At 35.3% G+C, this 27,205-nt stretch overlaps 1 protein-coding gene across 3 annotated transcripts in view; it reads right to left on the bottom strand.

Annotated features, from left to right (window-relative positions):
* The window catches only part of LOC149559817 (3-oxoacyl-[acyl-carrier-protein] synthase II, chloroplastic-like), a 96,747-nt gene extending 70,147 nt beyond the window's left edge, over positions 1 to 26,600 (bottom strand). For all 3 annotated transcript variants that reach the window (XM_089824310.1, XM_089824309.1, XM_089824311.1), the window contains exons 1-12: positions 26,490 to 26,600; positions 23,349 to 23,913; positions 22,882 to 23,087; positions 22,273 to 22,476; positions 22,024 to 22,134; positions 21,834 to 21,929; positions 21,686 to 21,731; positions 3,478 to 3,557; positions 3,267 to 3,335; positions 2,057 to 2,141; positions 1,821 to 1,975; positions 1,629 to 1,709 (exon numbers count right to left, since the gene is read on the bottom strand). In XM_089824310.1, the coding sequence (XP_089680436.1) occupies positions 1,629 to 1,709; positions 1,821 to 1,975; positions 2,057 to 2,141; positions 3,267 to 3,335; positions 3,478 to 3,557; positions 21,686 to 21,731; positions 21,834 to 21,929; positions 22,024 to 22,134; positions 22,273 to 22,476; positions 22,882 to 23,087; positions 23,349 to 23,721 (1,506 nt within the window). In that variant the 5' untranslated portion in view covers positions 23,722 to 23,913; positions 26,490 to 26,600. The remainder of the gene's footprint in view (positions 1 to 1,628; positions 1,710 to 1,820; positions 1,976 to 2,056; positions 2,142 to 3,266; positions 3,336 to 3,477; positions 3,558 to 21,685; positions 21,732 to 21,833; positions 21,930 to 22,023; positions 22,135 to 22,272; positions 22,477 to 22,881; positions 23,088 to 23,348; positions 23,914 to 26,489) is intronic.
* Positions 26,601 to 27,205: the final 605 nt, after the last annotated feature.

The following is a 27,205-nucleotide window of genomic DNA, read 5'->3' as shown; positions in this document are numbered from 1 at the left end:
AACCAAAACGATTTTTTTGTTTCTTTGTTTTCACACTGTCTGCCAGATTTCAAACTTTATATTAGAAATTTGGCAAAAACTGAAACATGGATACCAACCACAGAGAAACTACTTTAGGCCACTTAACAATTGACTCCCAGATGTTTTTACCAGCATCTACCCATACATTTAAGTTTCTGCCCATAGTCACCAGGAAACTCAGCATTAGAGTCACATCTGTACACTCACATTTCCACTAAGTATATTCAAAACTTGATATATCATACCATTATCATATACTCAGAGAAAACAGTACAATCTTTAAAATGACCTCTCACAACTTTTAGATAGCATAGAAATCAATAATTGGTTGCCACAAGTTTGCATTGTCATTTGCATATGCACTCAGCAATAATCTTTTGCAACATTGTACTAGGTACAAATTATGCACAAATGCAACTTACCATTACATTTCCCTGCATAGATACAAGCGTACATAAAGGTATGGATAACGGTTCATTTGAGAAGTGAAATACAGACTACAGTGTCTTTTAGGGAAATGAGATAAGTGGCAACAAAATACAGGGCACGTCTCAAGACAGGTGTACATTGTTAAATGGTGTTTTAAGACATCATAATTCCTTACAGGGTCACTGCCATCTCAAGTACAATAAAATATTTTCATACCAGATACAGACAAAATACAAACTGTCAACAATTACCTGACAGATGCTTTTACTACCATCTATCTATTGTATATACGTATAAGAATTAGGTTTCTGTCCATAGTCATCAGGAAACTCAGGGATATTAAAAATTTAACATAGCCACAACATTACGTTACCATCTCATAAAATGGCACGTTCCCTCCACTACCCATATCCTTAATCTCCAAGTGACCACAGACCACATCAGTATCTGTCAAGCTGTGGTCTAGCAGTAAAGTAGATAACTTTTGCGACAGTTGCTTATTCAAAACCTGGCACAATACCCCCTATGATGTGAAATGTCTAGGAAGTTGACTTGAAATGGTTCATAATGGTTTCCAAACTTGCCAAGTACTCCAAAAAAAATTCTCTCACAGAATTGACTCGCAACTCACTGAAACATGAAAAATTTTGGTAAAAAATGCCCAAAACACTGCAAAAACTGGTATTTTGACTGTACCTTTTGCATTCCCTAAAACTGCCTGTCTACTGAATCATGTGCCCAAAACACAACTGTAGACTTAGAAACATGACTGTAGAGTTAAAAGCTTCATTTTTTTGCCTCAAGTACTTTTTAAGTTACCCATAATTTACAAGTTTCTTACAATTTTTTGCTAATTTTTTTTAATTTTGGGTGCGTTAAGTCCTCATTTGTGAACTAGGGTTCATCTAAATGAAGAATTAAAAACACATTGAAAGGCAAGAAAATACAGGGCACAATTCTAGACAGCTGAAACATTTATATAGCTTTTACAAGTGTATTTGCTATAAATAGTGTATATCCCTTGGTAGCGGAAAATCTCCCTCATAATATTTCAATTTTCATGCTGCTCGAGGATACACCTTATTCTACTGACTGCACCATTTAAAAAATTTATCCATATTGCCTATCTTGACTTTACAAATCACTATTGTTTCAGAGCATGAGATTAAATTAATTACCTGGACAGTTGCGACAGCTTCTACAGCTCCAGCTGCACCCAGCAAATGTCCAATCAAAGATTTTGTGGAATTCACCTTCAGCTGAAACATAAACCCAGCCTTGTGATCAATCAAATGCAAATGCAATGTTAAGTTCTCCAAAATCACTTCAAACAAACCCTAAATTTAAGACTTCCATTATTCAATAAGCACCTCGGGATTATTGCCAAAACAACGGATCAAGGCTTTGTACTCTTGCAAATCACCAGCCTGAGTTGAAGTTGCATGAGCATTCACATAGTTTACACTTTCTTTACTTATACCTGCCTGATGCAAGGCCTTTTCTATGCATAGGAGGACACCTGTGCCTGAAAACACTCAAATGTTTGGAAAAGAATTGACATTAGCAAGGGCCTGTGAATGCCAGGAAACATTTCAGAATCTCATACCTTCTGGATGTGGCTCTGTCATATGATAAGCATCAGATGTAGAACTTCCCCCAAGGAACTCGGCATATATCGTTGCTCCTCTTTTCTGGAAAAACAAGAAAAATGAGCAAACCCAAATCGTTCAGGTTATATTTATTCATATATTTGTTTCCCAAAGTTCAATCACCTCTATTAAGCAGATTTATAATATGTTTAAAAATGATCAATCTGTGTTACAGCATTTAGTTAATTGTCGGGGTCTTGACTGTCCTTTCTCAAACTGGCATTTTTTCTTTGATTACTTTTGGAAGAGTCCTTGTGAGCCTAAGGTTATTCATTTTAGATGGTTGCTGTTGCTTAAAAAGCTTGCTGCAGGGTCAGTTTTATCATCCATTAAAGTTGAGCCTGTGATTTGCAATCTGTGTAATAGACCTGAGAGCTTTGAGCATATCTTTTTTTTATGTATTTTTGCTTCTAAAGTTTGGGCCATTTTCTTTGGGTACCCTATTGATTGGAAAAAAAATAATGGTCTTACTTGGTGTGAAATATTGGCTGGTTATGTGAGATCTTTTCACTTATCTCTTAACAGATTTTGGTTTGCTCTTACTGGTGAAGTACTGTGGTTTCTTTGGAAGGAAAGGAACAGGGAGATATTTCAAAACGTGAGAAGATCCCCTACTGAGTTTAATCTTAAACTCACACATTTTTACATCATGTCACAGGTTTCTTTGTGCTTGGAGATTACAAAGCCCAGATTCATGAAGCTGATGCATGATGGGATGATACTGATTTACAAAGATGAAGTTAAAGCTGCTCATTACATTGAAAGATATCAGAGTTTCCTTACACAAGCAGAGATTGAAGATCTGAGCATACTTATGGAAAAGTGTCATCTGGATGCTGACAAGGAGACAGTTACATGTGTTGGAACTACTTCAGCACATATTTATGAGACTGATCAGCCAGATCATGTTTTTCAGAATTTATAGTTTTATAGTGCATGTATCATCTTATAAGAAATAGTGATATATCTTATATGGTCTTGGATGTTCATATTAGAAACTCTATGTAAAGTCTTTTAGTTGGGTTGCTCCTCCCTCCAATTTTGTAATAGTTTTGAGGGTTGGCTCTTTTTCAAAGTGACAAGTTTGATTGAATGTTGTTTGAACTTTTTCAATACAAAAAAAAAATTCAATCACTGGCAAACAATGCCTTATGTGAAAGGGTGCACCTTTGCATGTTCTAATTCCTCCAAAAGCAGAACTCCTGCTCCCTCCCCCATGACAAACCCATCACGACCCTGTCAAATGTTAAACAATTATTTAGCCAACCTGGAAAACTGTCTTCAAACAAAGAATCATGAAATGACTTGACATCATTGCAAAATACAAGAAAATAAATTAGAATGCATAAAGATTTAGTAAATGAACAAATAATCATACAGCATCCCATGGACGCGATGCTTTTGTGGGATCATCATTTCTTTGCGATAATGCTTTGCAAGCTACAAATCCCCCAAGGCCTGTAGGTAATCATACCTCTTCCATATCAAAACTCAATGAAAACTTCCAGAGGGTGCCAGACAGCAGTCAAACCCATTAAAAGTAAATCTCTGAATATGATTTGTATAGAACTTTTACATGATCTTATTAAAGACAATTCAGTATCACAAACAAAATAAGCAAACAAAACAGAGGGCCGCTTACTCTTCCAGGCAATGTTAGACCATAAATCATCTAATTTAAACCAAACATTTTTTTAAAAACATATATTTTGCGACAATGATGCCAGAGTATCCAAGAGCATGAGCAATCTACCTCAACCAAAGAAAAACAAATTAAAAAACTAAGTGGCTTGCTCATGCACAACAGCATGACATAGTTGCAATGAAGCCTTGTACCCTTGCACAAGAACAAATCTTTGCTTAGAAGTTGAAGCATATGTGCCAGGCATAAATGAGTCTTGCACATATGTTGAATCTATTAGAACATAAATATGCTTTTTTTATGGTCATCTTAGTCTTTAGTTTAGTAAGTAGTTTCTATTTTCATCTTTAGTTCACAACTGTTTCATTTAGAAACATCGTCTTTGTAATTCAATTTAAGCAGCTTTAGTCTCATTTGTTTAATAACATCAATTTACCATAACATGGTGTCAAAGTGTGTCAATGGCATTTCATAAATCTTGGCAAAACTTTTAAGAAAAATTTTGTGTTCTGGATACTTTTCCAAAAATTTGTTTTTCAATGTTGATAAATAAAAATCATCGGAGGTATTTTATGAAACAAATTGTGATTCATTTCCGAAGATTTTAGTTGGAAATCGCGAGCTTGTTCAAGGGTTTTGATTGCGTGATTTCTTGGCTTGAGCAAGAATATCCGATTTTTTAGGGTTGCATGTACTTGCATGTATGTTGTGTACTTGCATTTGTTTTTTGTGAGTTGCATGTGTTGTTTTACCATGAGAAGTCTTTTGTTTTGTTGCATGAAGATTTCTCTATTTGGGTTTATAATTTTTTCCTCAAAACATTTATGATGGGTTTTAATAATTTTTTCCTCAAATACTATCTGTTGGATTTCACTGTTTTTTATTCTTTTATCCATGTCTTGATTCTATTTTGTTTTGATTGATTTCTCACCTCAAGAATCATGTTGGGTTTTGATCAATTTTTCACCTCAATTGTGTTGGGTTTTTGCAGTTTTTTCTCCTAAAAACAATGCTCTATAAACTTCAAATCAAAGTATCTTGCAATTTGTTTCGGGACATCCTGCTCATTTGCAAAGTTTGGAGGGTTTACCTATTTTTCCTCAAAATCATGACAGTTGTTCTAACTTCTTGGTATGTCTCTGGCTACAAGGAAGGGCAGCTTTGTTATCCAACATCAGGTTGGAATTTTGTGATGATTTTTTGTCAAAAGATTTGTTGATTCTAGGAGGGTTAGAGGTGGACTCATCTCAGTGGCAAAGTCAGTGATAGGCTCTTGGCTCTTTCTGCATAAGGGAGCATCCTTCTCTGTCCTTTTTTGGACAAATTTTGGCTTCTTGGTCATTAACATTCTGCAGACCCAGGGACAATATCAGCAGCAGCAGAATGTTTTGAAGAATTTGTGACCAAAAGACAGCAGTTAGATTGTCAAGAAAGTAACCCGTATAATACTACAGGTCTGTTAGTATTGGTCGTACCTTCTTGTATAGGTAATATATGTCCAAAGATTGGCAAATAATACTTTTATATCTTCCCTATAGGTGACGGCGATTCTCATATTGGTGTCGTTGTTTTGCGTTTAACTAAACTAATGCTTAGTTGTGTTTATTCTTAACATAATACTTGAAATCGCCGATTCAGGGTTAATGTTGTTTTATTGCCTAAACTAAGGGTCATGTTCCTTGAGGGATGTACCCTCTAGATTGGATATATATAGGGTTGAGAATGTAGTTTGGAGAACACACATACATTTATAGCAATCTGATTCTCCAAGCATTCTCCTTCCAAAGATATATCCTAAGATATTCTCCATTACTCAAGATCGAATATAGAAGACTGTTCGTACAGAAAACATCAGTTATATCTGCATCATAAAATCTGTATACACATATTGTCTTAGAGATCAGTCTCAGCATCTTGGCACTATACTATAAGTTTGATTCAAGGCTCACAAATTTGCAGAACTGTACATGGTATCAAAGCCAAGTTATCAGATCTAGGGCTCTACAAATTTTCAGTATTCAAACCTTTTTCAGTAGTTGTCTTCCATTTCCAATGGCATATACAATCAAGCCTGAGGACAAATTTGATGGAAAGGAACACTTTGAAGCATGAAAATTCAAATCTTGATGATTCTTGAAGAAAACAATGTTAGACAATTTGTTGATGGAGCATCTAAACAGCCACCAGTTGAACCTCACAAATCTATATGGACCAATGGAAATAGAAAAGCCATTCAAATCATCTTGGATGGAGTTAAGAATGATATCGTACCTATGCTTACAAAACACCAAACTGCCTACGATATGATGAATGCATTACGAAATGCATTTGAAATAAACAATGCAACTATGGTCCTTGCATTAAAAAGACAACTAAATCACATCCAAATAAAGAAAGAAGAATCAATAAACTCTTATTTCCTAAGAGTTGTTGGCATTAGAGATGAATTATCAAGCATAGGAACCATCATTAATGACACTGAACTAATGCTCATGGCCATAGATGGATTGCCAAAATCATGGGAAACATTCGCACAAGGAATAAGTGCTAGAGATCAGCTTCCAGACTTTAACAGACTCAAGAATGATTGTCTTCAGGAAGAGTCAAGAAAACTTAAAAAATGAGGAAAACCAAAAGTAGAAGATGACGAACTTCACTTCTTAATGCCAACTCTTATAAAGGCAAGAAAAAGCACTTCAAGAAGAAAAAGGGAAATCAGAAGAATGGAGAGCCCAAGAAAGACCTATCTAAAATAAAGTGTTTCAAATGTGAAAAATTTGGACACTATAGATCTAATTGTCCAGAAAATTCCAAACAACAAGCAAATTGTACTAATGTTATTAGAGAATAAGGGACTTATGACCCTTAGAACCGTGTTTTGTATTCCTCTCTATCAAATGAAATCTCGAATAAGGCATGGGTAATTGATAGTGGATCTTCAAGACATATAACAGGATACAAAGATACTCTAGACTCCTTATCAGAGAAAGTCAACGGTGAAGTTACTATTGGTGATAACTCTGCACACTTGGTTGAAGGAATTGGTAGATGCACTTTGAAACTAAAGACAAGAAATACTCTTCTTCTTAAAGATGTACTCTATGTATCGGGGATTAAAAGAAACCTAATCTCAATTACAGCATTAGAAGATGATGGACACAATGTTGCATTTGTGGATGGCAAAGTATTAACTTGGGCTAAGAACTCTTCCATCAAGAAAGCAAAAGTAATTGGTCAAAGAAAGGGATATTTGTATGAACTAAATATAAAACCCAGTAGATCCATTCAAGTCCTAGTTCACAAAGCAGAAGATTCAAACGAAATATGGCACAAAAGATTAGGGCATCTAAACTTTAAAACCTTGTCAACTATGGAAAAGATAGTTACTGGATTATCTAAATTAAATAAAGATCACCCTAGTATTTGTAAAAGGTGTGCTTTGGGTAAAAGTACTAGAAGCCCCTTTCATGATAGTACTAGGAAAACAAATAATGTACTTGAGTTAATTCATTCAGATTTATGTGGACCTATGTCCGTTCCCTCTCTTGGAGGATTCTAGTAGTATATCTTGTTCATAGATGACTTCTCTAGGAAAACATGGATTTATTTTTTAAAATGCAAGGAATCAAAAGAAATCCTACAAAGATTTAAAGAATTCAAAGCATTAATTGAAAAATTTTCAGGACATAAAATTAAAACCCTTAGAACAAATAATGGAGGACAATATACCTCAGATTTATTTAAAAGGTTTTGTAAAGAATCAAGGATCAAGAGGGAGTACATTGTTCCTTATAACCCAAAATAAAATGGGGTAGCTGAAAGAAAGAATAGGACAATTATAGAAGCTGCTAGGGCTACAATTTTTGACCAAAATCTAGAATACTATCTTTGGGCAGAAGCCTCTTGTACTATTGTATATATTCAAAACAGAAGCCCTCACTCCTATCTTAAAGATAAAACCCCTGAAGAAGTACTTACTAAAGTAAAACCCAATATAAGTCATCTCAAAAAATTTGGATGTCCTGTATACATTCATGTTCCAAAAGAAAAAAGAACCAAGTTAGAACCATTTGGGAGGAAAGGTATCTTTGTAGGGTATAGTGAAACTTCTAAAGCATATAGAATTTTCATACCTAGACAAAAAACTATTGAACTTAGCAGAGATGTAATCTTTGAGGAAGATCTTGCATTCAAAAGAGCAATAAGTTCCAATGAACCCTCTCCTTTATCAAGTTCTGAAAGAATTAGTGAATCTGAATCCCAGAGGGAAAACTTAGAAGAGGTCAAAGATGAAATAAGCCTTGAGGAAAGTTCAAAGAAAAGACCACTTTGGGCCATAAAAACAATTGAAGCAGCTCAAGACTTTGCTGCACCTTCAAGATTAGTCAGAGAAAGTAAAAGACCTAAAAGATTCTCTAGTCATATAGCAAATATGATTGATTTATCCAAAACAGAGCCAACCAATCCTTCTGATGCTATTAAACATCCAGCCTGGAAAGAAGCTATGAAAAAAGAATACTAGTCAATTATGAAAAATGATGTTTGGAAAATAGTTCCAAGGCCAAAAGGAAAATCTGTTTTATCTTCCAAATGGATATTCAAAATAAAGCATGCTGCTGATAGGAGTATTGAGAAATATAAAGCCAGATTTGTAGCTAGAGGTTTTTCTCAAAAAGAAGGGATTGATTATGAAGAAACCTTTGCTCCTGTTGCCAAATATACTACCGTTCGAGTTGTCTTAGCAATTGCCGCATCTAAGGGATGGAAGGTACATCAGATGGATGTAAAGACAACATTTCTCAATGGAAAGATTTCAGAAGAAGTCTATCTAGAGCAACCAGAAGGATTTGAAACCCATGATCCTAATGCCTTTGTTTGCAGACTCAAGAAAGCTCTTTATGGGCTTAAACAAGCTCCCACGGCCTGGTATGAGAGGATTGATAAATATCTCACCAGCTTAGGATTCTCTAAGAATGAAGCCGATCCAAACTTATATTATAAAAGAGATAAAGATGGTATGGTAATATTAATATTGTATGTCGATGATTTATTAATCACAGGTTATGATCATCTTATAGATTAGTGCAAGAAAGATCTAACTAGAGAATTCGAGATGAAAGACTTGGGGCTTCTCCATTACTTCCTAGGATTGGAAGTACGACAGAATTCTAATAGTATCATACTGAATCAAGGAAAGTACACTTCAAATATCTTGAAGAAATTTGGAATGTGGAATTGCAAGTCTATGTCTTCTCCAATGGAGACCAATTTGCATAAACTCAAAGAAGCAACTGCAGAATCACCTCCAATAGATTCTACTCTCTACAGGCAGATAATTGGGTCCTTGATGTATCTAGTAAATACAAGACTTGATATTTGCTATGTTGTTCATGCCATAAGTTAGTTTATGTGTGAACCTAAGGAGATTCACCTAGTTGCCGTTAAACACATTATGAGATACTTACAAGGCACTCTTAATTATGGACTCAAATATGATAAAATTGCTTTAAATTTGCATGGATTCACCAATTCAGATTGGGGTGGAAGTGTTAAAGACAAGAAAAGCACTTCAGGATGTTGTTTCAATTTAGGATAAGCTCTGATTTCATGGATATGCAGAAAGCAGTCTTCAGTAGCTCAAAGCGCCACAAAAGCCGAATACATTGCAGCAACGATGGCCTCTCGAGAAGCAGTATGGCTGAGGAAGTTACTTGTGGGATTATTTGGGCAAGCCATAAATCCTGCAATTATTCATTGTGATAATCAGAGTTCCATCAAGCCCTTGGTGAATCCAGTTTTCCATGATAGATCCAAGCATATTGAAATTCCTTACCATTATGTAAGAGATATGGTAGATAGGAACTCTGTAAAATTGGAATACATTTGTACTACAGATTAGACAACAGATATACTCACTAAACCTCTATCTAGAGTAAAGATAGAACATTTTAGAAAGAGACTTGGTATGGTTGAGTTGTAATTCAAATTTGCACTCTTTTGATTATTAATAAAATAATAAATTTTATTTTGTCAGGCTATTGACTGTTATGGGCTCCACCATGTGTAATCATTATTTAAGAGGTGACGATATCTGAAATAATTAATACTTGTGCAAAAGGCATTATGAGAGGTGACGATCTCTTAGATAATGTACTAAACAGTAAATTTTACTATAAGATCCAGTTGAATTTTAGATTGTCTTGTGACATTGACATTGCTATGTTCATAGGTCACAAATTGGATAAAGGAAGAATTTTAGAAATTCGCCAAGTTTATCCTGTATTCTGGTAGATCTTAAATTCAGAATCTCGTTGTGATTTAGAAATACCAGTTTCTATGAGTCACAACATGTGTCTTATCACTAGTAGCAGTGATTTGTCATATCACAGATTTAGTAATATGACTTTGTATCATGTGTTCTATGATACTACATACTAAGAAAAGACAGACAGATATAGAGTATTAATTCTTGCTTAACATCTATATTGATGTTGCTAGACATGATATCTCTCTGTAGGATTATCAGGTTAAGAGGGAGTGTTAAGAAAGTAACCTGTATAATACTACAGGTCTATTAGTATAGGCCGTACCTTCTTGTATGGGTAATATATGTCCAAAGATTGGCAAATAATACTTTTATATCTTCCCTATAGGTGCCGGCGATTCTCATATTGGTGTTATTGTTTTGAGTTTAACTAAACTAATGCTTAGTTGTGTTTATTCTTAACATAATACTTGAAATCGCCAATTTAGGGTTAATGTTGTTTTATTGCCTAAACTAAGGGTCATGTCCCTTGAGGGACATACCCTCTAGATTGGATATATATAGGGTTGAGAATGTAGTTTGGAGAACACACATACATTTACAGCAGTCTGATTCTCCAAGCATTCTCCTTCCAAAGATATAACCTAAGATATTCTCCATTACTCAAGATCTAATATAGAAGACTGTTCATACAGCAAAACATCAGTTATATCTGCATCATAAAATCTGAATACACATATTGTCTTAGAGATCAGTCTCAGCATCTTGGAACTGTACTGTAAGTTTGATTCAAGGCTCACGAATTTGCAGAACTGTACATAGACAATGACCATTAAGGAATAGTAGTAGAATATTATAATATTTCTTTAATGGTCATGTTAGTTAGTCTTTAGTTTATTAAGTAGTTTCTATCTTCGTCTTTAGTTCATAATTGTTTCTTTTAGAGACATCGTGTTTGTAAATCTACACGAGGAGCTTTCTTCTCTACTGTTTATTAACAACAATGTAGACTTGCCATAACAGAACCTTGTGCAACCCTGTACATCGGAGCAGATTACGTGTTGGTGCACTCACCTGATTAGTGATGTCTTGTGCAACTTTGCACATTGGAGCAACCTCTGCGTTTGGTCACTCAGTTGGCCATGTCTTGCATAAACATTGACCTTTGTGTGCACTTGCACAGAAGAAAAGATGAAGAATCACACACAAAATGAAAGGTGAAAACTGAGATGGAATATTGTTTTGTGAACTGTTCAACTTCCTTGCCTGTGTTGTGTCATGATATATTTGTATCAATGTCATTGCAAAATCAGTAGTGGTTGTTTGGTAGCCAAAGCATGAATATGCAGACAACAGCATGAAAGGAGACTTGAGTAGTTGCAAACTCTATAAAAAGAGCTGCTGTGGATCTCATGTTGGGAAATTTGTATTCAAATCTCTCAATTTTGAAACTGTAAGAAGCAATCCTCCGAGCCCATTTCCTTGTTTTCCTCATTGATGTTTAATTTGCTATCTTCTTGTGATAACTCTGAGGGTTGCATGATCTGAGGCTCTGCAGCATCCCTTCATTGGGAATCCTAATTGCAACTGCATCACTCAATACAAAGCAGGTTTCTAAACTGCAAAGTGAATTATGTTTTCCACATTTGTGAGTGTAAAGATAAAAAGTGAAAGCATCTTTCAACACTCAGGCTGTTGTGTAACAGTCTAGTGAGTGTACTTGTTGATAACCTTGTATCCTTTTTGAGTCTCACTAATTGCTTTCACCTGTTGCCAATATGGAGAGCAAACAATATTGAATGACAATCCATTTGCATAGAGACCATCTCACTATGTAATGATCAGTACTCTGTTAAGACTTGTTTTGAAATACCATTTCCAACAGTCCCTTTGATCTCAAATATGAAGGACAGCCATAGGTTGTTCTTTAGGTGTGACCAACAATGTTGAATGAACATTAGAAGGCAGTGGAGGGGGCATCATTCCTCAAGATCCTTTCTTTAACAAAGGATGACTTGATTTATGATCTCATTCCTGTTCAATATATGCCATGGCTTGTGATTTTAAAATAGGTTTCCCATCTTTGCCTGGGCAAAATTAATGCCTAGTCCAAGGATGTTACAAAAATGGTCTTTCACTCAACTGTATTGTTGGTTCCAACATTTATTTCCTCATATTAACCTAAGGATTAACCTTCTCCTATCAATAGAAAACTAAGACAAATGGCCAATGGACAAGAATAGTCGCAAGACTAAAATCTCCTAGACTTTAGGCTTTGTAGGACCTAAGGGAGTGACTCTTTGCAACATTAACAGATATGAACAAATAACGGTGAATATTGAAGACTTAGCACATTACTCTCAACTATATGAACCAGAACAGATAAGAATTAGATTACAACAGCTCTATTCTAACTTCTTATCATTTAATATGCCCCTCACAGTAAAATTCCAGATACAAATCTATTCCTACAAATATGAAAGGTAAAAGTGATTTGATTTCTTTTGGTGGTTACTAGCAGCTTAAAAAAAATAAAACCAGTGCCTTAAATCATTAGGGCAGAGTTTGATGCCTAATGAATCACTACCATTCTCACATAGTTCCTGCAATTCACAGAAAGCATTTCATTTTTTACTTGAAAATAAAAACCTAAACTATGCAATTACACAACCACAACGAAATTTATGAACACAAATTGATCCATCCTTGATGGAGAGATTTATGCAACTATGAGCAGTCCCTTATCCAACCTTGGGTAAATAGAGTCAAACTTCACTGTCCGCTACTTTATAGACTGAAGCTTCAATTGGTAACACAAACCCTAGTCGAGTTGAATTTAATTTCTTTGGGAAAACCAATTAGACAAAATTCACATAGACGACATTTCATATGCAGATTCTGATAATCAAAGACTTGTATTGAAATCAACTTCTTCATCATTAGTAGAAATTAATTTTAGAATCAATAATCACAGGGGATAAATCTGAACAAAATACTTTGAACTTCGATTTTAAAGAAGAAAAACAAGGCTCTTGCATTAAATTTGAAAAATGAGTACAAATAGTCTGTGCTTCAGTTGCACTATTCTACATACCAAAAACTGCATAAAACATATATTCCTTTTTCTCTTTTATCTTCCAATTGACTGCTGCCTTCTCACCCTTATTTCCCCCCACTGCTTACTTATCTCTGTCTTATATATGTCTTTTATTTCTGAAAAGACATCACTTTTAGAATAGACATCTCTTTAAGAGGAGTCATGTCTTCCCATCACAATTCAAATTATTTTTATTATCCTCTTTACAACTCAAGCCTCAATCAAGTTGCTTTAATTAAACAGATTCAATCTTGATAGCTATACTTCAAAATATTCAATCCTTATCATTGTCTTGATCAATGACATGGCATCTTTTTATATTAAGGGTTTGATCAAACTCTCAACAGAATCATATACCTTTGCTGATTATTCTATTTGTCAATATATTTGTCATTTGTTGACTTTTTCTAAATCACCATTGTATATTTCAAACTTTCCATCGTTGTCTCTATTCGCCCATGATGTCGCTTTAATAGTCACCACTTTTATGCAGATCTTCTTTCAGTTTTTTTTACACAATAAGTTTTATCCACGGTTACGATAACCATTGTCATTTACCAGAAAATTATTCGATGTCGTTTTGATAATTAGAAATATCCTCTTCCACACTTGGTATGAGAACATTGCCTTCGTGTCACACTGTGAGTGGGATGTGTAATATTATTACCTCCATTGTGGCATCAATAATGATCAATTAACTCCATCTGGATTTATTATAGCTGCTCCATTTGTGTATTAACATATCTGCATGATTTAGACTCCATCGTGACCTTTGTTGCTCTTCATAATGAATGCCTTTGACCACCACAAACTGAGACTTTCATCACAACCACAAAATAGCAAAGACACGCTGTTATTATAACTTTGCTCTTACACAATGAACTGCTACAACTCTCAGACTCTATTTTTTATTCATGGCACTTATCATGCAGGTTTAGCTTCTTTGTATCTTATGTGACTTTTATTGACATTGCTCCTTGCTGTCAATGTTCTTTTTCGGGCATGGATACTTTAAATTATGATTTGTTGCTGTTTACTGTTTCATTGTTAACTCTTGCTGTGTGCGTGTGTCTTCTATTTCAACCTGTTGCTGTTATTGATGTGTCACCTATGCTGCCAGAAGGTATTTGAACACATCCCTTTAAAAAGATGCCGCTGCGTATGTTTCTATGTTAAACATCAACTTCTTACAATATATAATTCACATCCCGTCATTTTCAACACTTCTTTGACTGGAAATCTTTATGTTATCACTGTTTCAAACCTTCACCATAGTCGCCATTAATTTGATCGCTGCCACCACTGCGTGCATTCTTGGAAGAACTTAGGAATATTTGGACCCACATCAGCTGATGTTCTTGTGAAACATTCGCACATTTCTTTGACCACATTTCTATAGATTCTCCTTAATACGTATTTGTTACATCCTTCGAAACTTGCTTTGTCCTTGGTGTTGATGTTGGCTCTTCTATTGCTTGAACAACAAAGCCTTTGAAAGATACACGTCAGCCATTTACAGTATATATGCTCTGCTTCATACTGGTTTTCCACATCTAGTCATAGCATGTCTCCTTTGATCTTCAGGTTCTGCATCATTGTTTTTCATCGGCTTTGTATTACTTGATTGAAGCCATACTGAGAGTACCTTATTTTTTGTCCTGTATTATATCTTGTTTAATGAAAAAGCTTTCGTGCAAACTATATTTAACATTCATGGAATCGTTGTATGGTATCATTTCTAAAATAGTATTCAATTGTTTATGCTATCTTCCTTATACTTCCTTCAGTGATATTTTCCCTATTTTTTCTATACAACTGCTCACATGTCTGATGTTTCTTTTCATTTACAAATGCACAATCTTTAATATGAATAGATGAAGTAAATGTTGCATCATCATCATAAAGTCATCAATAATATTGCTTTCTTTTCTTTGACATAATGGCAATATTTCCATCATGAATCTCCAACATTATTTCTCAAATGAAGGCCCTATTTTGCAAAAGGGCTCTATCACAAGCTACCAACTTTCACCAATCTTTACCCATGTGGATGTATACATGCATATACTCAAGACATCCACAACTGAACAAAAGGAACAAAACATCATCATGAGCCAATGAGTGGGCTCGTCCTTTATTTTCACTGCTCATCCAATCAACTCATTTACTTGCTGGAACATGGGGAGTCATCTCAACGTATTGATGAGGGAGGATGTTATATCCCTATTTTGTTGTTTTGAAAAATATTCATTTAACCGTTGATAGTTCAAGCAGTTAGGTAAATCAGTTACTCATTTTTGAAGTTCATATGAATGGAAATACTTGTTCTTTATGTTCAAGTGAAAAGAAAAAAGTTAGTTAAGTTACCTACTATTGCAATTAAATTGGTTATTTGCTACAATGACAAATTATAGTTGATCAATGTGGAAGCATGCTTTCACCTTGCTATTTCTTCTTGTAGGTAGCGAGGCGACAGGGGGAAGCATTGGCAAAGAGGGAATTGAGTACGAGAGCACCATCCTGCCACCAAAGTTAACAGGTATGAATCTAAATTACCATGGTCAGGGAACGCAAGCTAGGACAAACTAGACACATGTCAAGTGACCGCCATAAGCTAACTAGGACAAGTATAATAAGATATATAAACATTCATATATGCAGCAGAGAGAATTAAAAACAAAGGTTACCTTTGAAAAGTGAGTCAACCTCAAGTCCTTTCTTGTAAAGTCAGACATTTTCGAGTATAATGGGTACCATGGTACTTAAATACATCTGAAAATGTTACACACATATATATGTATGTATGCGTATATTCAATATGACATATATATATGTATACATATATCTAAAATGCAACGTACGCATTAAAATACATATATTTGGGAACATCACGTGTATGTATGTATGTGTGTGCAACATATGCAAATATATGTAAATAAGTGAGATACCATTATAGTGAGACATGAGGAATAAATTAATTCCACTTAATATCAATGAATTATTTTCAAGCCATCGTTTATATCATTTTATTCATTACTTTTGGTCTTGCGTTTTGAATCCAAGATTGTAACTCCTATGCGCTACCCTACACTTTCTTTCCATGCACATAACTCTCTTTTTCGGCTCATGTGCTAAAACAATCAAGCCTCTTTCTATATGATAAGAGGATCACAACCATTCTGAGTTTGCATTCTGAGTGTCTACTCTTGTATCTACCACACGTATTTTGCAATAATCACCTTGTTATCAATGATCGTAATCAAGATTTTTAGGAAGCATTCTTTTGCATTGCATTTAGAGTTACACAGCTACAACAGATTGTGGTTGGAGTATCTGCAATATATTTCCAGCGTCTCATGATCATCAAGTTGCATCTCTACTGATTAAAATTTTCTTATTGATATTACACTTGGTTTATGAAAGATATCGAGCCTGCATATGATTGGATTAGTACGTGTCTAGTTCATGAAAGATATCAAGTCTACATATACTTTAAATTTATACATGTCTAGTTTCATGTAAGATATCGAGCCTACAAATGGAGTTTATACATGTCAAGTTTCATGAAAGATTTCACATAAACATGTTGTATAATTGCATAACCACTCTCTGCCATTAAATTTGAAAGGCCCAATGAGAGCCGATTCATGTTGCATTGATTCATGGCTTGATAGTAACTCTTAAAATAATGATTAGCCGAGAAAGTTGTAAGTACAAGGGCATTAAAGTCTATATGTCTTTGAGACTGGAAAGCTTATCCCTCGACAATGTCTCTTCCAGCTTGTAAATCACATTTTAAAATCAAAGAATAACATCAAATTCGCACACAATAACCTCTTAAGGAATGAGAAACCTGTTTGGAAGACCAGTAATCTGTGAACAAAATAAATATAAATGGTACATCGATGAATAATTAAGGACAGCCAAGTTGGGTCGAGATGAAAGATGTAAAACATGAATCATAACATGAAGTCATGGACTATGTGGGAATGTCCTGTAGATTTTGAATTATGTTAGTAGGAATAACCAAGAAGGAAAGTAAAGTTGTGTCTAGATAATATAACCTAGTCGGCTCATTGTGGTTCAATGATGGATGTCTTGTTTGTTAAGTTGAGTGGTGGGTGATTGGGTACACAATATCCATGCAAATTTCTGGCCAAGGAAGGTTTTAGTGGCAATTGATGTTGTTGTGATCACTAGAGGTCAAAGTAACCACCAGTCGGATATATAGACTTTTAGGAGGGAATCCAAGGTCTAGCTAGCTGCGTGGTCAACACCAAACACCAAAATGCTCAGGTGGCAAGATGTGATGGTGTTCCCATGCTCTTTCTCACACAGGATAGGGCCACTCTTAGTGGAGCATGAGAGGGGATACATTGGGTCTGTGATTATGAGGTTAAGCCTTTGTCAATGCTTTTCCTCTTCACCAATGCCAAGACTTTCACAAGAAAAATCAGGAATCAACTTGGCCTAATAGGGATAACGAGTATCTTTTTCCTTCCATGTGTATCTAAATTCAATTTGATGTCTAATTAATTTTGTTACCGTAGTATTACTTTCCTTTGGGTAAATGTAAAGATAATTAAGTGCACTGCTAGTTAATGATCTTCTAATCTTGTTTGCAACAGTTAGTTTTCAAATTATTTTTATCATTTGTTAGTTATGATATTTCCAAAAAACAATTAATCTGTTATAACAGTTCATTCCCTTTCTTAAGAACCCATAATTTGCTCATTTCTATATAATAATAGATGTCAATTGAAGGTTAGGAATTTGGGTCATTACAAGGGATTTTAGTTCCACGTCGGCATATTATCATTTACTAGCCATCTCGTGGGAACATAAAGAAACTCCCAACAAGCCACCAAGCAAGCTCACTCTTTAGGGAATCCACATGGATTGTTCATCTTCTACATATCCATTCATATTATCGCTCATCGACTCAACCAAATACTCAAAATACTTCAATAAGCCATTGGTTTTATCAATCTCAAGGGCATCTACATCATCGCTCGGTAATGCATTGAGGGAACTTAAAACCTTCACCAACCTCTTGCGCTTAAACCTAACAAAAGATCACCTGCACGCAAAACCAACTAGGTGACTTGTTGGAACAATGTGAAGACTTTAATGAGCAAGTGAGCGAACATTAGGGACTAACTCATGTGATAGCTAGGCTTGACAACCACTAGCTTGGGAGCTCATGGAACAAATAAAACATTTCAATGCATTAACAAGCGAGATCCAAGACAATGTAACTTAAAAGCATTTTGCACACATGCATAGTAAAATAGGGTTAAGATGTCATGCAAAAGGGACCTGTTAAGATATTTAGCTGTGACCTAGAAAAAACAAAAGAACCGAAGAGATGACCCGATAAATATCAAACCAAAGGGAAGTGGCTTAAGGTAGCAACAAACATAAAGTGGTCGGTCAACCCATGAACCACAAACCCTTAAGATATGAACTTATGAAGAATTCAAGTAGGTATATAGGTAAACATCAAATTAGAAGTTGGCATCGTAATCTTAAACATTAAGAAACACGAGTAACAATACAAAACCCTAACCCTAATGTTGTTGCTAAAAACAAATCTAATATGTATGAGCTTGAATATTTAACATCACATCCACACCACCCAAAAGTTGTAGCATTTCAACATATTTCCAAAGAATGAAAACAAAACAAAACAAAAAAGTTCACTTGTAAAATAATGTAGGAATAAACCTCTCTTTTTAGTAAAAATCTCTCTATGAACTCCCTGGTAACAAATGAATTCTGGCAAACGTGTACAAATAACAAACCAACATTTATGGATCAATCTTCAGCTCTAATTCATGCAATGACAAGAAAAAATGATGGTTCAACATGGATGAATAATATTTTTTTTTTCCTTTTATAATATGAAAAATGAATTTGTTTGTCTTTTAAATGTCAGGAATACCACATTTTAGGGTTTTGGGGTGAATTTTTCTTCTTTTTTTGCACAGATTAGAAGTTTTAAAAAAATTGAAGCATCAAAAGTTGACTCCTAAACAGAAATACCCACCAAATTTACTGCAAGTACATTCAAGTTCATTTGAACAAACTCGCAAGTGTTTTGCAAGACCCTAAGCAACCCCATCCAAACATGTATTTGAGCTGGACCAGAACCAAATCAAGGCCTTTACCCTACGGACTAATAACACTACTTTTAGAAAAGCAATAAATTAGCAAACTCAAGGGTAGATTAGCTCCACTTCTCGGCAAAGGTTGGTCTATTGGTCCCAACCGATACTTAGATGGGGGGTGAATTAGTACAATCATTCCAACCTGTTACTTGAATATCATTCTAACAAAACTACACAACAACCACTTAATAGCTAGAGCAATGATAAATGCAATAAGATAAAAGCATGTAAACTCACACACAAAGGCATTCATCAAGTGACCCACAAATTTTTACATGAAAACCCTCAATGAGAGGATGAAAACCACAGTGGGAGTAATATACCCACTAGCCCTTATAATGCATGTAAAGGGTTGCCCAATCAAGAGCTACAGTTGTTTCTTCTAGAAACATGTCCTGCTAGGAATGTATATAACCTATTAGAGTTACAAGAGCCTACAAAAGCTACCTGGTTAGAGGGTTTACAAATCTCTTTCTAAGAGATACCTTGTTAGAGGATTTACAAAAGCTTATTGAAGAAGCTTTCCCTGTTAAGAGCTACAACTAGATGCAATGGTGAGAAAGCAATCTAATGTAAGATATAAAGATCACATTGTCTTGCCTTGTAGATCTATGTTGCGTGTCCTCGAAGATACTTTGATTTTCATGTTTTCTCTCCTCACTTCGTGAGCACTCCAGTCTCACCTCCATCCTTGGTTGTTCGGAACAGCCTGTCTGTTATATCACTACCCTTTGCAATTGCACTCTTCGCATGCTTGCACTTCTAATAACTCTCTATTCTTACTCTCTTGGTAATCGCTCTATATCAAAAATTGTATTAGCAACAATTTTTGGCATTCTTCATGAAGTCTAAGTGTCCTTATGCACTCTGGAGTGTAAGGGCACAGTTACCCATGACAAGAATCTCGCTCGATTTCGAATTCAAATTTGAATTCCATGTTCAAGTTGTTCACAGAAAACATGTGACCCCTACTCCTCAAGTGTGACCTCTACTCCTCAGATCTAAACTGGTAGCCCTGCCAATCCTTCTGTGAGCCTATGTGTAGCCTTTGTCCTTCCTTGCTTTTGTCGTTTCGCTCTTTGCTCCTGTCACATCCAATCTGACTAATCTCTTGACTTGTCACATCCATGGTTATTCATTTGGCAGTTGATCAGTGATCAACCATCCTTCATGTCGATTTGTCACTGGTGGCTTAGACTGAATTAACATAGGCATGTGTACCGGTTCAATCTTATACCGATGGTAGTGTTTCCTTGTAACATCTCCTTTCCTCCACCAATTGCCAATCAATGACAACACCAATTTTCAATCATTAATTCAATTAGACTTGTGGGGTCAACATGGTCCAGATAGGAATCTCTTCTCTATGAATATACACATATAATATATCCCCCTTCTCCAACTTTCAGGTTGTCTAACATTTAGTGCTTTGTTTTGAGAATCTTGAATAGTAATAATAGTTAGAGACAGCCTAGTGCATGGACTATGAAAAAGCATGGGGCATTTAAAAAAAAGCATAGGACGATCAAAGAAGGCATTTAAAAGGATCTGTGTGCAAGGTTCGTGAGGGGATGAAGGAATACAAGAATATGAACATTGAGAAAGAAGTGGGCAATGAAAGGCTGAGCAGAATTTATATTTTAGTTGGTCTAGAAGTTTTGTCCTTTGTCATATTGTTTTTGGGAGAGTATGGCTTGAGAGGCCCTGGGCATAGGGGAACAAATGAGGCCATTTTTGGCTATGCAGAATTTAGAGAGAAGCTGAGTTAGACATGGAAGATGACACAGAGCAAAAGTGGTTTTACATTCCCTTATGGAGATCAACAAGTTGATGTTCATAGATGAAAGCATGGAAAAGGAAATGGAATGAATAAAGCAAGATGTTCGAGGTAGTGCAGGTTGAAATGGAGGAGTTTTCAGCTGGCTAATTGTTACAGACAACCATTTATCCAATGTTGAAAATTTCTGTCTGGATATTTTAATGGTTGTCAAAAATTTATGGTTGGTTTTTAGAGATATGAATATTGAAATTTCCAGCTTGTTTACAGCACCATTCATTACTGGGGTTCATAGCTGAATACAAGGATTTTATAGAAACTGGAGTTATGCTTGTGTGGTTTATTCTGTTCTATTGGTGTTAAGCTTTCTGGTTTTGTTAGGACTCCTTTATACATCAACTTGTAATAGTAATTCAATTCGGAGTGGACCCCAATAAAACCCACAGCTAAATTATCCAAAAAATAATAATGATAAAATGAGTTTTTAGCATGCAGAAAACAAAACTAAAATACCTTTCCTCTAAAAATTTATTCTGCGACCAAGAAAGGCAAGATTATAAGCATGTGTGTAGATGTAAGCTATCAGAGAAAAAAAATATTAGGCCCACCCACAAACAATTAGCAGTTAGACTTACCAATTGGAATAATTGCAGCATCAGAACCACCAGAGAGCATGACATCCTAAAAGCGCAACAATTTGAAAATTAGATGATTCCATGCCTCTGCAACATGAATCTCTCTTTCCAAAAATAAAGGGCAAAAAGAGAAGAACAAATGGCTTACAGCTTCTCCTCGAATGATGTGATTTGCAGCACCTATTAGACAGAAATTGCTTGTTGCACAAGCAGTAGATATAGAATAGTTTGGACCCATCCATCCCTGCAATCAACACATTCAATATGCAAGAGTAAGTGTGCATCTATTCTGTGGAGCTCTAAACATTAGGTAATAAGTAGCTACATAGTTAACTAACCAGATCCATTGCCATCATTGCGGATCCCATATTCGTTGTTGCAAAAGGTACACAAAATGGGTTCATTTTCCTGTAAGAAATCCTTAGTGCTTCTACTGCATCATTGAACACCTAATGGAACAGTTTAAACTTAACGTGAGAATAGGTAATTATTACCAAAATTCTGCCCTCACAGAAGTGCATGAATATCCATTGATGTTGACTGCTTTTGCTGGCTTCAAGCAGATGTTATCAGAAATTTGACATTACCTTCATTCCACCCAATGCAGAACCAATCAAAACTCCACATTTTGACTTGTCCAAATCTTTGAGTACTTCCTCGTCCATTCCTCCATCAGCCAGTGCTTTCTTTCCAGCAGTAAGCATGTAAAGCATAAATTTATCCATTCGTTTTGAAAGTTTTGGTGCAACCCAACCATCTGTTGAGAACGACTTTATTTCACCTGCTATTCTCTACAAAACATAGCCCGCGAATCAGACAATAATTTTCATCTTTTCTCATTAATATTTAGGGAAATTTTAAATTGTCAAAGACATTTTAATGCATTCATTAAACCACCTCCATGTCAAGTATAAACTCTGGATTTATTACTCTGTTCTAGAATTTCTTGCAAGAAGTAATGCTCATTTTTAAATTATCCATCGTGAAGTTCTAATCATTTGCTGCCTGGACACCAAACTAGAATGCTAATCTGATGTCTGGGACCTGCATTAGAAAACTTTATATAGCTTATTTTCAGAGAGTGAGTTGTATGAGTTTACTATAGCCTCCCACAAAATTTTCACCTTGTGTAGTTCAGTTGCATAATTTAGACTACAGGAAGCATCCTAAAAAATAAAAATATAAAAAACATTTACAGTTGGAAAATCCTTGCAGTCAAAGCTCTCGATTTCACTGACACCACTCTTTCCCTGAAGAAGATTATTGTAGAAAGCATCTGGATCGTGACCAAGGGAAGTGACCACACCCATTCCAGTCACAACTACTCTTCTTTGTTTAGTAGTAATCTTCTTCTTCTCTAGTGCACCTTTCACAGGTTGTACAGCGACAGCCATTGCTCTGCCTGCAAATTGAATGGATTGAATTAGAAAACAAATTGCCCGCATTTAAAAGAGTGCATCAATTCTAAGAGATTGTGGCAATAAAGAACTTAGATTCCTTTCTAAAACTAGCATACATAGGACAAACATTCTATGTACTGTTAATCAACTGTGTACATCTATAATGAATTAAACATATACAGCTTCTTGCAATAAAATACTCAGTCATTCTTGTAGGAGTCTAAAACTGGGTATGCAGCTGTCACAGAAATTAAACTGCACACCTGCATCTCTTAATTTCCGCCGCCTCCAACCAATCTTTATAGGTTTGGATCCAAAGAAGCTGTCTGGAAAAAACTGGGATCTCTTTAAGTTATTGTACTCTGGACATGCTTCAAAGGAAAAGCAAGAACTCAGACCTTGAAGGCTCGAACCACAGAGGCCAACTAAACTTCCTCCTGCAACTGCATGATCCTTACAAAAGAGAGTCGACGAATAATTTGATGACATCTGTCTGGACTGGCCAATTCGCCTTTTAGCTCTCCTTCCCAGAGGAGAAGAAATGGCCTTGGGTTCATTGCCAGAAACTTCAAATACAGTCCTAGAAACGCAAGCAGCAATAAGCCAACTGCAGAGAGGTGCAACTGTTGTCGCCATTTGCACTTTGTCCAGCACAGTAAGCAAAAACGTGGCACTGTAATCCTCCTTAAACTAATATTTTGACAAATAGAGTTCAACTATATGATATGTTCCTGAGCAAATTTACTTGGTGAACTCTACAGATAGACTGATCATATTTATCAGCTGTTTGACCCTATGAATTGCCTAAATGCTCCTTCAAATGAGAACCTGGAATTCAGGACATAAAAGTTAGTATTTTGGAGAAACCAAAGCTTCAGATTTTAAAACACAGAAGCAAATGAGTGAATCAGTGTGTGCGCAGTTGAAAACAACATAATTTCAATATATTATTAGTTCTTAAGTGTTGTCATCTGCAGCCAAAATTTTTTGCACAGGTGACAGAAGCACTTGTCCAGAGCATTACGGACCTCAATCAAGAATTATATATGTTCATCCAAACTTCAAGCACGAATTTACACTTATAGTTTAGTTTTACAGATCTTTCAAAATAAATCATTATCCATTCCACTATATTTAAGCAAACCATCATAATTGTCCGAAAAGTCATGCCCTAACCCTTGGTATACAAATCCATTTTATTCACATATGTGAACATCTGCAGGCATCAGGAGACTTTCAATTGAAGTCATGTAGCGTTTTAGTCATCTGCCAGAAACATCCCTCAAAAATAAAGAGACGTCCAATTGAAGAGTTTCTTAAATATGTCAGATAATTGACATGGATCTTTGATTTTGTTCATATGCTAAAAAAAACAGATGAAAAAATAATTAAAAAGATTTAATAAAAACCCTAATCGTCATGTACTTTACTGACTTTTGCATTAAAACTCTAGTATCAGAGAAATGCAATATGAAAGGCTGGGAAATTTCTGTGGACGGAAGCTTTATAAATTGATTGAAAAGGGAAATACCCGTACTCGCTGTCAGTCGCTTGTGCCTCACAAACAAAGGCATTGTTTGATTGAATTTGCAATTTTCTTGTAACTAGAAAAAGCACATAATTAAGGAATTTCCTCAAGTCTGAACATTTTCGCTAAAGTAACTTCAAAATTACTCATTCATTGTTTTCAGAATGGGTAAAGTAGTACTGTTAAGGATGATAAGATGTAGGTGTAATGATTAGGTTGGACATATCTAGTTATTTGTACCATGGAATAGAAACTGTCTTCCAGAAACCTTATTGAGACTATGGGATCTTATACCTTCAATCAGCGTTGTTTTCAAAGATTCCAATGCTTTTATAGAAATTTCCTCGAGTATAGAACAAAAACAACTTCAAGATATAAAAGATCTTACAGCTCCAATAAGGTTCCTGGAGGAATAGCTCTATACAATGGTAGATAACTTGAAATGTTCAAACTAATTGGGAGTTCCTAATTAGTTTGGGCATTTAGCTCTATTCCGTGGTACAGGGAACTAGAAATGTCCAATCTAATTAGCTCTTAACTAGATTGGATATTTAGCGCTACTCCATGGTAGAGATAAATGTAAATGTCCAATTTAATGAGCTCCTAATTATTTTGCGCATTCAATTCTATTTTATCATTATGGTACAGATAACTGGAAATGTCCAACCTAAATAGCTCCTGATTGGTAAGGTAACTAGAAATGTCTAATCTAATCAGAACCTCTTAATTAGTTTAGGCATTTCTAGTTATCTGTCCTAATTAGTGTGGTCATTTCCAGTTATCTATGGAATAGAGCTATTCCTCCAGGAACTCTATTGGGGCCCTGAGGGCTGTTAAATCTTCAATCGGCTGTTTTTCCTAAAGATTTCAGGCCTTATATAAGTAGTGCTCCAATATTAATATGTATTGTCCATGTATTGCTTACATAATTGTTTATAATTTTTGAATTTTCAATGTCCATTTATGAATCTTCAATGATCTCAAAGACTCAAACACACAGCGCGCGTTACAGAACAAAATTAGGAAGTCTCAATTCAAGACTACAATATTTGTGAAATATGTCAAACATGAGTCCTCACATTTCAAAACGTGCTGAAAATGTCAAGATGAAAATCCTATGCAATATTTTGCACCCTGAAAGCCTCATATTAAATGAAAGCCACAGTGCCTTTAAAATGCATTTTTGTTTTCGAAACAGAGAATCTTTCCACTTTAAACATGCCAAATGTCCAGTAGTTAACAGCACACATCAAATTGAAGTTTTCGAAACGCAAAGGCACGGTACTCGGCAGAAAAGAAACACTTGAGTGGTCCCAAGGTTAAAAGAAAGAAAAATTTCAACACTGAGGCTCGTAACTGAAGCCTGAACCCTTAGTGATAGAACTATCAAGAGAAGAAACCTACAGAAAACAGAGACAATGGCCAAAAAAGTCTTTGTACTTCAAGAACCACAGAAGCCTGAATATTCAACGAAAAGCTAAAACCCAAAGCCATGAAAATGCATTTCAGCTTTAACACAGAACGTTTTAGGTTTTTAAAGCAAACAGAAGCCTGATATTAACTTATATATGTTACAACTTTCCAAATGTAAAAACAGCATTCCAAACAGAAGAACCTAATACTCACCACTATTCACAAGCAAAAACAAGAAAATTCAGAAAATGGAGCCTGACAAAAAAACCGAAATCGTAAAAGCTCGATTGAAGTTTTCAGACAGGCAGACTATATATTTATGCAAAAGTCTCCTGTTTATTAGAGAACAATACTAATCCAGCTTTCAAACAGTAATGAGAAACATCACAGAGGCTGTTACAGGCAGATTAAGCATAAATTACTCATAAATAAGCCTAAGAAAGAGGACAATCCAGAAAAGAACCTGCTTCCCCCGATTTCGTCGCTGAAATATGAGTGTTTTAAGAAAACAAAATTCGCTGGTGTGCACCCGCTTCCCAGTGCAAAGATATGAGAAATGGAAGACAGTCCTGGCCCACATATACGTTACTTCATGTGTACTCATGGTCAACTAGAGCATTGACGCGGTAGCCACTGTTTAAAAGTGACGAGTGAGGTGGCATGTGGTAAATGTGGAGAAAACAGTGCTTGTGAAATTTGTGAGTTTGTGCACACTACATTTGTCATCCTTCACGTCTCATCAACACTATTTGAAAATTTAAATCTTTTGAGTACAAGGGAAGGAGTACATAACACCATTCAATGACAGATCATTTATCCCCGCAACAATTATCTAATAATTACTAGATTTAGAATAAATTTAGAAAGAATAATAATTATAAGTTTGTTAATAAATTGTTCATCTATCGTTTCAAAACCAAGTGTAAATTAAGGAAAAATGTTACTATCATTTTTTAGGGCATTTGTATATAAGTATTGGTTCAACTCTTTGAATTTTGTGTTCCTGTTTTGATCTTCTCTACCTCCTTTTTAGTGTGTCTTAGACTCTCACTTATCATTTTTTCCTCTTTCTATGCACTCTTTCATGGTGATGATGGATCACCCTTGATCTAAAATGTTGATACCAAATAACTTTGAAGCAACAAAAGATCAATATGTATTGGATTAGTTGTGTAAACT

Source organism: Cupressus sempervirens, chromosome 4 (assembly GCF_028749045.1).
Source record: "Cupressus sempervirens isolate cs-2001-9-10 chromosome 4, ASM2874904v1, whole genome shotgun sequence".
Lineage (NCBI taxonomy): Eukaryota > Viridiplantae > Streptophyta > Pinopsida > Cupressales > Cupressaceae > Cupressus > Cupressus sempervirens.
The sequence above is the reverse complement of the archived record's forward strand: the minus strand, read 5'-3'. Positions and strand labels throughout refer to the sequence as shown.